The sequence below is a fragment of the Cyprinodon variegatus genome, unplaced genomic scaffold (assembly GCF_000732505.1).
Source record: "Cyprinodon variegatus isolate N-32 unplaced genomic scaffold, C_variegatus-1.0 Scaffold18, whole genome shotgun sequence".
Taxonomy (NCBI): domain Eukaryota; kingdom Metazoa; phylum Chordata; class Actinopteri; order Cyprinodontiformes; family Cyprinodontidae; genus Cyprinodon; species Cyprinodon variegatus.
The window spans coordinates 964,359-975,081 of record NW_015150471.1 but is presented as its reverse complement, the minus strand read 5'-3'; the positions used below and the strand labels follow the sequence as shown (position 1 = coordinate 975,081).

Sequence of the window (10,723 nt, the reverse complement as noted above, 5' to 3'; positions counted from 1 at the left end):
GTATGGGGGAAGATTGAAACGTTTTTGTGGACTTTTGTGGAACTTTCTGTCTCGGGCGCCATGGACCTCCATTATTTGAATGTCAGCAGACAGCAAGAAGCCTCCCAGATCTCCAGATGCATTTGAGATATCAAAAAAGTACTCCAGAGTGTTGTTCAGCATGGGGGTGAGTAGAAAATGAAGGCTAATCATGTTTTGGGTGTACTATTCCTTTAAGAGTGGCAGGCCATAGCAGTGGGGGCTCGAACTCAGAACCTCAGGATTCCAAGTGTAACCCCCTAATCACTAGGCCGCCACTCCCTAAAGCTAAAAATTGTTGGTACCCCTTGTCACTACCCAATCCGTCCCAGAAACATGATCTGTCCTGCGCATGCACGAACAGAATAACTTCCTGGTAGGAAATACTTAGTTTTTCTTACCTTTTTATTCTTTCGTCTTTTTCCGGCGGGTGGTTCCTTTTGAATATTTTTGTATTTGGGTAAATATGTCATATTCTAAAAACCAAAAAAAGCAATACACTTAAATAGCCTTCCAAACCTTACTGTGACCTCTGAGCATGTCTGATGATGACATCACACAATACAATGGAGAGAATGTAAACCGTATCCATTTCTTCCAGAAAAGTCTTTAACATTTTCTGTACAATGTAGTTTAACATTCTTTAATGTATATAAATAACTATTTTCATTTCCGTTATTACGTAGTGTTTTAGCTGTTAAATGAGTAAAAAAGTCGTTGCGCCTCAGGGGCTTCCTCACGGTTCTTTTCCTGGGAGCAAGTTATTTACTACTCTTAACTCAAACTGGGTAATATACACATAATGTATAAAGAATAAACCTAATGTAGCGATACCGATCTTATTATTCTGTTTGCGCATGCGCAGGACAGAACGCGCATCCGGACACAATTCATTTCTGGATGTGTTTTTATTATCCTCCAAAAGGTGATGTTTATAAACCGACAAAATATTATTCCCATCTTTGCTTCTAGCTTGTAAACCGTCTCCATTTTGAATCCAATAAGCAACAAAATGGATTGCTTAAAAAGATGAAAAAAAAACTTTAAAACAACAGAAATACATTTAAGAACAGTTTTTTGCTTTGTTTTTTAAAAGCTACATGAACTCGTACAAAAAACAAAGTTATGTAGCTATTTATTATACTATTTTTTGTTAAACTGGGGCTCTCTCTCCAACGCTACAAAAAAAAATTCACATCCTGATTGATAATTACCTGGTGGTGCAGTCAAACTGGAAGGGGAAGAGGATGTCATCAGAGTGACATATCTGACAAATGAATCCTCGCTGAGAGCACAGGTCGCAGTTTAACACGTGATTAGAGGCGTGCTGCACCAGGGAGATCAGGAAGGCTGCATATTGGCCCTCTGCTATCTGAAAAATATAAAATAAAATAACACAAACCTTTAGAGCTAACAGAGATAGAGATTTATAGAGAAATATACATGAAATAACAACTAAAAGCCAAACCTGTCTTAAATCAAGGACACTGTATTGATGACTCGACTCCAGCAGGTAGGTTCGCTGCCCCATTCTGGAAACAACACAGAAATTAAAAATAGTAAAGGTCTCAGAGCACAGAATCAGGTCCAGGTAACATTTCATTGGACAGGATAGCATTAAAAACACAACCAAAGCAGGTGAATGTAAGGATATGTCCTTATGGGTCACAAACAAACCTGCTGTGAAGTTTCTTGAGGGCCCCGCTGCGGCAGGTCAGCAGGTATTCGCCGAGCAGACGCAGCCTCTGTCGCAGGTTGTGGGCCTGAGCCATGGATTCGGCATGATTCACCAGCTCCGGATTCAGCAGATCCAGGTTCAACAGAGGCTCCTGCTCTATGTGAGCCAACAGACTCAGAGCTTTCTTTGACACCTGAACAGAGAAAATAACAGGTGAGGGGACTAAAATTTAACACCCTTTACAGCAGAGGAAGCAGTAAAACCTCAAACTATTACAGAACTCAGCCTTTAGAAGAGCTGATCCATTTTATCCTAATGTAATAATATTACAGTGATTAGAATAAGAGCACTAAGGAATAAGACAGTGAATGAGTCTCTCCTACCTCTCTATGAGTGAGATCCCAGTTGTGAACCATGCGTGATGGGATGATGGTGGTGTCCCCCTTGTGGCAGGAGTCACAGAAGTACCGGCCTGTAAACTCACACAGCTTAGCTCTGCCTCTGGATGGGCCAATCTGCTGCGGACAGCCTGCAAATGAAGCAGCAACACAATAAACTGATCCGGTCAAAGAAACACAGGATCAACAGCTTATTAATGGATGTTACATTAGTTTTAGTGAATCATATATCCTGTTTTTAATGCCATGCACACTGCAGCCATCACCAGACACTTAGACCATAAAGAAAAACAGCTTTTCATCACCCATCTGCTGCTGCCGTCTCAAACGCTTCTAATCTGATAAATCTGTGAGTATGTAAATATCTGAGGTCACAAAATACCTGGACTATTTTAATTATTTCAATCTTTTTTGGCAACAATAATAATATTTAGCTGAATTGGCTTTCTGTGGATTTCACAACAGATAATATTAGCGTTTTTGTTTTTTTTCTTAAAAAAGAAAGGAAAGCGTACTTTTCTTGTTTCAGCCAGCTGAGAAACAATGTGCAGCAACATGTGCAAGCATTCAAAGGTAAATACCAACCTGTGCATTTAAAGCCCTGAGCATCCAGCCCCTTTTCTGATGGCACTGTGTACAGATGGACCAGAAGTGGCCCGTTTTCTTTCAGTCTATGCTGCACCAGTCTGTGCAGATTACCAGTCGGCCCAGTGCTCCAAACTGGAGTCTGCTCATCAGGAGTTCCGTCCTCTCCACTCTCCAAGTATGAGTCCAGAGCGCCACGGATTAGATCCCTCCATGAGCGAGCTTCGTCTCGGTTCTCTGCCCTGAATCGTAGCGTCTCTCTCACTGTCAGGACTTTGAAAAAAGCTGGTCCTCCCAAAGAGACATCTGGAACCACGTCCCTGATTTCAGCGACGGGATGGTTTAGCCACAACACCTTCCTTCCCTCCTGAACCCGAAAGCCTTTCAGGTTCTCTAAGGAAAGGGAGAAAACCAGAGGGGCCCATGTCCTGGCTTCACAATCTGTAGAGAGATACAAAACCGCTTCTTTTATAGCATCCGTTTCCAAGTCTGTGGTTTGAGTCCAGTCAAACTCCTGCGGAGGAGGAGCCGTCTCGCTTAACGACAAGCGTCGCTCGGGGCTTGAGGGAGCAGAGGATGGAGATAAAACTGTGCGCTCATCTGCTCCATTTTCATCAGATGGCTTCAGAACTTCCCAATGCTCATCATCGTGTGGTGCTGGTCGACATTTGTTCACGGCCTCAATTATGCGATCCACCCAGTCCTCGGCTTCATCCTGATTGGCTGCTCGGAGGTAAAACCGCTTTCCTGGAAAAGTCAACTCGAAGCGGCCCTCTGATGATGTGATACGGATGTCTTCACACCGCAGAAGCGAGCAGTTTTCACAACATTCCCGGTCCTCTGCATTCAGATACATCCGGAACTCAAAGGGCGAGAGTTCGCAGTAGTAGTCGCGCCATAATCCCATCGCGCTTCGCCGTTCCAAGTGGCCGAGTTTTAGCAAGCCTCGAAAGGGATTGGAAAGCCCTGAAAGGACATCAGAAAGAAAAGAGGGTAACCACCAAATACTTACATATAGGGTATAAAAAAAAAGAGCTGTAACTTTGTTTTTCATAACATTTCATCACTGCTGCACTTTACAGAATGGAAGTATTTATTTACTGTCTGAAACTGTACCAGGGTTCCTACAGCATAAGGCAAGTTAAATTCAAGACTTTTTAAGACTTTTTAATGCCACTTGAAATAAAAATTTAAGACCAAATTCACAAGAAACACAAGAAAAACCTGCTTGCGACAGCTTATTCCAAAGGTTTATTTTAACATAAACCACTGCACTAATGTTTCAAATTTTGAAAAGCTTCCCATACAGGAAGAAAGCTAAAAACACACAAATGACAGATATATTTTAACAATTATTTAACTGAATTCACAAACTTTGTTTTAGCAGGGAACAAAATAAATCAGATTTAAAGCCACAACATAACCAGTGCTAAGTCTTTTTTGCAACTATTTTTCTTTGTATGGTTTTCTTAGTATGTTTGATTTGGTGATAAGTGGAGGCGTTGCAGAGACAAGGGTGGAACTAAACTGAGAAATACCGGCTGTTTCTTGGTAACTCCATTTTGACGCTTTGTGTTTCGTGCTTCGCATGTGCGACTCCACTGCCTTAATTCCCATCGTTCCGAGCTTAAATCGCTTCTTGCACAAAATACACTGAGCCTCATGTATGTTCCCTGGTTTAATCATGGAGAAAACTCTTGGCTGGAGACAATTTTTGTTACATCTACACTTTTTCCAGACAAAAAGTTAATGGTGCATCTCCCAAATGTCCCGGCCGCAACAACGCTTTTATTGGTTCCGCTATCGAAAAAAAAAAAAGGTCAATTTTAACGTATTTATTACAAAAATAAATAATGAGGTTTTAAAAATTAAGACCTACGAAAGACAGATTTAAGATACTTTAATACCAATTAAGGCCTTGGTTTTAATTTGAAGAATTCAATGCCTTTTAAGACTTTTTAAGGACCCACGGGAACCCTGTGTACTGAACGTAATTTTATTTTGTATATGCTTTGTATAGAAAAGGACAATAAAAGTTGTCCCAGTCTAAGTCTAAAAAAAGAGGGTAAATACCAACCTTGTTTTTTCTGAAGTTTGCATTAAATCACACCCACTTTTCCTAATTTAACAGTCAGGGAATTGGTTTAGCACCCTTAGCACCCTATTAAATCTACACAAAACAAATTCCAATGAAACCATGAAAAGACCCTGACCTCGGTGCCATAGAAGACGAAATAAGGCCTACGAACCCGCAACAGTAGATATGGAAAGATTTTAGGAAGCTTTTATAACCATTGTTAAATGAAGACCCAAATCTTTGAACCATATTTTCATCTTTAAAGATAAAACAAGAAACTCTACAAAAAGTAAACTTTCCAAAGAGTAAATTTTATAAAAATCCTAACTGACCAAAACAAGAAAAAATGTAGCAGGATTTGTCGTCAGGAAGTAAGAAAATGTTTTGAGTTATAAAACTGGCACCAGGAAATCCATCAAATGCAAAAATAACAACTTTAATTAGATTAATTGTGTTGCATTTCACTGTAACAATAAAAACAGAAAGTATTTTGTTATTGAGTGCCTTAAGCTGCTCCTTAAGCTGATTGCATTCCTGCCACTAAAGTTGCCTCAGACTCACACAGGTGACGTCTGGCAATAAAAACTCATCAGGCTTCATTGTTTTGTGGCCATTCCCTGCAGTTACATAACAAAAGCAGATTTACTGCTGGAGGTTAAATGGAAATTACCTGCCGGGCTGTTTGGGTTCAGGGTTTGGTCGAAATCTCATTCCACAGATTCCATCCCTGCAAAATGTTTTGTTTTTTCTCACCACTTTTGTTTTTGGTGACAAGTACAACGGCTCTCTCTATGTGTAGGAAGACATTTGATGAAAAAGACCTATATTTATATTAAGTTAATTAAACCTACACACTTAAAAAAAATTGTAAAAAAAATATTTAGCTCTAAGGCATCACCACAATGGGCTCAATACAAACTTATTCTTTATAATTCATAATTTAACTTTTTGATGATGATACAGCTTTTTTTAAGGTTGATTTCAACACAGATTATTTTGATATCAGTCGAACCCATTCCTGAAAAATCAAACAAAAACTTGACAGCAGATAGCAAATAGAGAGAGAGCAGAAATACATGTTCTTCACATGATCTTAAGGCCTGGTTGCTGAATGCACAAAGGATTCTGTTTATGCAAGTATTGCCTGAGACTTGCATAAAAAAAGAAAGGAATCCAAATATTTTACTTGGAATTTATGCAACAGACCAACAAAAAGTAGTTCTTATTAGAAAGTGGAAAGAACATGATGTGTTATTCCCAAAAAGTAAAAAAACAATCCACTGGACTTTGTTTCCAACTTTAGAGACGTTTCGCTCTCCATCCAGGAAGCTTTTTCCAACTCAAAATGTCAGGAATAGGGTTGAGTTCAAGGCTTTATACAGTAGCCAATCAAAGTTTTTGTGTTTTTGTTTAGAAAACATTCAAATGGTTGGTGTTGCGATGATAGTGGGAAGGGATCAACTCAATTGCTGCATTGTAGGTTTTTGAAAGCTGAACTCTGAGTCCACCCCCTCTGTTTAAGGTTGGTTTTTTGACAAAGATGGCTTCCTTAATGCCCCCCTCAAACCACCGATTATCTTTGTCCAAAATGTGAACATTCTAGTCCTCAATGCAGCGATTGAGTTGATCCCTTCCCGCTATCATCACAACCCCAACCCCTTTACAGGGAAGGAGTCCCCGCCTGTTCAGCCAGGCCAACATTCCCTTTAACCACACCCCTTTCAGAGACTTAGACAGGTGTGGGGCATTGCAGGCTAACAACAGAAGCCAAACGACACCCATTCCAAAGGAGTGGTCCCGCTCGTTCTTTTCAATTTGCATGTTTTGTAAACTAGAACAATGCTTTGTTGGGCTGCTGTATAAAGCCCCAAACTCAACGCTATTTCTAACATTTTGAATTGAAAAAGCTTCCTGGATGGGAAGCAAAAAGTCTTCAAACTTGGAAACAAAGTCCAGAGGACTGTTTTTTTTTTTTTTTACTTTTATGGAATGACTATGACCTGGATGACTGAGAATCTTCACCAACAGGATGTATGGTTTTTAATAAGGGTGCTCCGATTGATCGGTCACCGATCGTTATCGGCCGATAAAGGCTTTAAATAGTTTGATCGGCGGTCTCCATAAAGGCCGATCAGATGGGCCGATGAGACGCACTACTTGTTGGATTCACTCCTCCGATTCCTCTAGGGGCGCTGTAGTTGCTCTGCATTGGTATGCGACTGGAAGTGGGGAGAGAAGAAGAAGACGGACGGTGGCCCGGTAGTGCATTTAGGTAATCTACGCGCAGCTAAAATAAAATCTTGTTTGTTTAAGTAAATCCAATTAAGTTTTATTTTTATTTTCAACCAAAAAAAAAAAAAAGGTATAAAGACAGATATTTCTCCGACGCACTCAGGCCCCCAGATTCGCGGGCTGCTTTCTGATGTCCTTGTCCTGGAAGCAACTGGCACCGAGCCCCCAGAGAAAGTACCACGAGCTGGCTCCTTAAACGCTATGTATGCTGAGTTGTTGGATGAAGACGAGGAACATGGTGGCGGTGACATCAGCAGCTCAACATCATCGCAGATGAACCTCTACCTATCAGAGCCAGTCATCCCACGGAGTGGACAGCCGCTTGTTTTTTGGCGAGACAATAAAAGTCGTTTCCCCGCTCTCGCACAAGCAGCACAAGCCTACCTCTGGGCTCCGTGCACAAGTGTAGATAGTGAGTGACTTTTTAGCACAGCAGGGAATATTGTAGATGAGAAAAGGAACAAGCTGTCTGCCAAAAATGCAGAGATGCTTATATTTCTAAAGCAAAATCTGCCATTGATTCTTAACAAGTAAGCTTTAAGAGAAATGGCTTCACTAATCTCTATTCCTCTTCTTTCTTTCTCATTGACTCATGATTTCCATGCTGTGCACTTTAAATGTATGTAGATTTAAAGGAGCTAAAACACCATTTAAAGTTAGCATTTGTTTGAATTTTACAAAACTTTATTACTACTGAAAAATGTCTGCAGTGATTAAAAGGACATTTTAGACTTTGAGCTAGGACAAAAAGCCAAACAATTACTGATATATTATCTAAAGATGTGTGACTGTTCCGTCATGGCTTCTATTTTCAGTTAATTACCGCAGGACAAGCCTAAAATATATACCTTATGCCTTTTTATCATGGCATCCCAAAATATTTGATTTTGTTTTCTTTGCTCTGCACTTTAAGTTTAAGTACACTTTAAGTTTGTGTAAATTAACAATGACAGATTTTTTGTATCTTATTTAGAAATAAGGCTTATTTGTTAAGCTCTAAGCTGTTTTAAGATGTTTCTAAGGAAGTAAAATGTTGAATGTTTCCTGTCAATAAAAGTATACAGTTGACAATTCACAATACATTATCTTCTGTTAATTTTAATACATATACATTTTTGTTAAGACTATTAAAATTGAATATATGACATGATAAAAGGAAGGCTTCAGATAGACCCAGTGATCGGTTACTGGTGATCGGTGATCGGTATCAACCAATACTGCTTTCAGCAATCGGTGATCGGCCCCAAAAATCCTGATCGGAGCACCTTTAAATATGTTCTATGAAGTAAAACCAGGAAGTGTTTTGTTAATTTGTATTCAGCCTACCTGCCAAAAAACCTGGTAACTCATTTCCTTTGCTGAAATTAGCATGCATCTTGGAAAGCACATTGAGGGACTGACATCGCACACAAACTACCTTTGCAGCATTTGATGTGATAGTGAAGACCTTTTTTAGGAATTCATATCTGTTTCAATTGGAAAATTAGACGACACACACTATTTCTGGTGGTTTATATATATTTTATGTGAAAAAATATTGTATAATTTATCTAAAAAAGGGCGTATAATGTGTGTGACGGCTGTAAAATACCTATTTGTCTGCGATGGACCACACTGGGAGGAGGCTGGGAGGCCTCCAGATCAGCTGTGGGAGACAGCTCCTCATTATCAAGCACCTCTTCAAGGTGAGGCTTGTAGATGTCATCCTCAGAAATCCAAGAACGTGAATGCTACAAAAAAAAAACAACAGCACTTAAAAGCCAAGCTGAATTCAAAAACAAGCATCTCATCATCATGTGAAAAACATCACCAGTGCTGACATCTGAGCAGACCACTGTGAAATCTGTTCTTTTTCAATCATCTGTCTGAGGTTTGCATATGAAACTTTGACAAAGTTGAGGAAACACGAGGACATTTTTATAAATCGTGACAAACTTTGGCAGAGGTGGAGGAAACCTTAGCGTTACAACACATCCTGCAGCCGTTCCTGTTTGGAAATCACAGGTTTACATGCAATACAGGGTTTAGACTTTGCCAGCAGTGGTTCCACTGTGCAGCAGTCAGTTTCTTTCCTGTCAGAAGGGATGTTTCATTTCTGATCCACAGCGATGGCATACGGACAGAAACACTCATGGCCTTTTTGGTAAGACTCAAGACAAATGAAAATACTCCTGAACTTCTACAGTCAGGAGCAACATTTTCCAGGATTTGTTAAGACGCTACTTTGAATTTTCCACCAATGACACACCGACGCTCCAGAAATTACCGCCAAACATCCTGTTTGTCATTTCCTCTTAAACCCAGTAACAAGTTATTTTGAATTTCTTTTAACTGTTTGATTTTTGATCGGAAACTAATTGATAAGTCTGGGAGCTAAATCAAACCTGACCTGATTGATTTTTATGGAGGCAAAAGAGCTTTAAGATAATCACTCAAACTACTGACTCCTTTCTTCTGTTGATATAACTCTACCAGCAGCTACAGGACTATTAGCAAGAAGTTGATTATATTGTATCTATAATTATAGTTACCGTAAATTCCGGACTATAGAGCGCACCTGATTACAAGCCGCACGTTCTAATTTTAGGAAGAAAATCAATTTTATACTTTTATAAGCTGCACCGGATTTTAAGCCGCAGGTTTCCCACGTTGTATGAGATATTTACAAATAAAGATATTACACGTGAGCATTTTTTTAACGTTTGATTTAATCCGTATGATAAAACAAACAAATACAGTACATATTATGAATGCTTTTTTTTCTCCAAACTACCTGTAACACATTTAAATATACGTATGTGTCTGTAACACGCAAATAACGCTGCATATACCGGTACTTTCATTTGAACAATGCACAGAACATTGCAGCCGACCAGGAAAAGTCATTAATCACTTTCTTCTTCCTCCTGCGCACTAAAACCCTCGAAGTCCTTCAGTCTCATCCTTGTCGCTCTCGTGGTCCTCTTCATGCCTTCTTCCGAAACCTGCCGGTGATGCTGGATGTTTTCACACGGCTCCACGCATTGAGAACTGTGAATACTCATCAATTTTATTGGTCTGTTTTTCGCGCCATGAAAAAAACATGTATTAGCCACCCTGTATTATAGGCCGCAGTGTTCAAACAGCGGGAAAAAAGCAGCGGCTTATAGTCCGGAATTTACGGTAAGTCCAAAGCTGAATAAAACATATGTTAAAGAGTAAAAGTAACTCTGTCTCCCATTCTCTACATTGAAAGCCAACATGATTAAACACACAAGCTGCCAAAAGGTCTGCCTGATTGTTCCTGGCTAACATAGCTCCACGAAGCGCTGCGGATGCAGCCTTCAGAACTGAACATTCAAGTTAGAAAAGTCCAACCAGATGGAGGTGCCTGGTATAAACGTGTCTTCCTGCTTTAAAATGAAACTATAGTTGTAATTCATGATTATTGGGCTGATCCTAATGTTCAAAACAAATGAGGTAGGTTGAGTTGAACATTTATTTAAAGGAATAGTACACCCAAAACATGATTAGCCTTCATTTTCTACTCACCCCCATGCTGAACAACACTCTGGAGTAGAGATGTCCCGATCCAGGTTTTTGCACTTCCGATCCGATATCGATACTGGCCGATACCAGCCTATCCGACCATGTATTTGAGTTTAAGTTAAAGTATTTAGCCGTAGTTGTAAGACT

The 10,723-nt window shown here is 39.8% G+C and overlaps 1 protein-coding gene across 1 annotated transcript in view; it reads right to left on the bottom strand.

Annotated features, from left to right (window-relative positions):
• plekhm1 (pleckstrin homology and RUN domain containing M1) overlaps positions 1–10,723 on the bottom strand; it is a 21,964-nt gene that overhangs the window by 1,824 nt on the left and 9,417 nt on the right. The window contains exons 6-11 of the mRNA XM_015388109.1: positions 8,640–8,778; positions 2,680–3,645; positions 2,080–2,225; positions 1,696–1,889; positions 1,487–1,550; positions 1,233–1,390 (exon numbers count right to left, since the gene is read on the bottom strand). Coding sequence (XP_015243595.1) covers positions 1,233–1,390; positions 1,487–1,550; positions 1,696–1,889; positions 2,080–2,225; positions 2,680–3,645; positions 8,640–8,778 — 1,667 coding nt within the window. The remainder of the gene's footprint in view (positions 1–1,232; positions 1,391–1,486; positions 1,551–1,695; positions 1,890–2,079; positions 2,226–2,679; positions 3,646–8,639; positions 8,779–10,723) is intronic.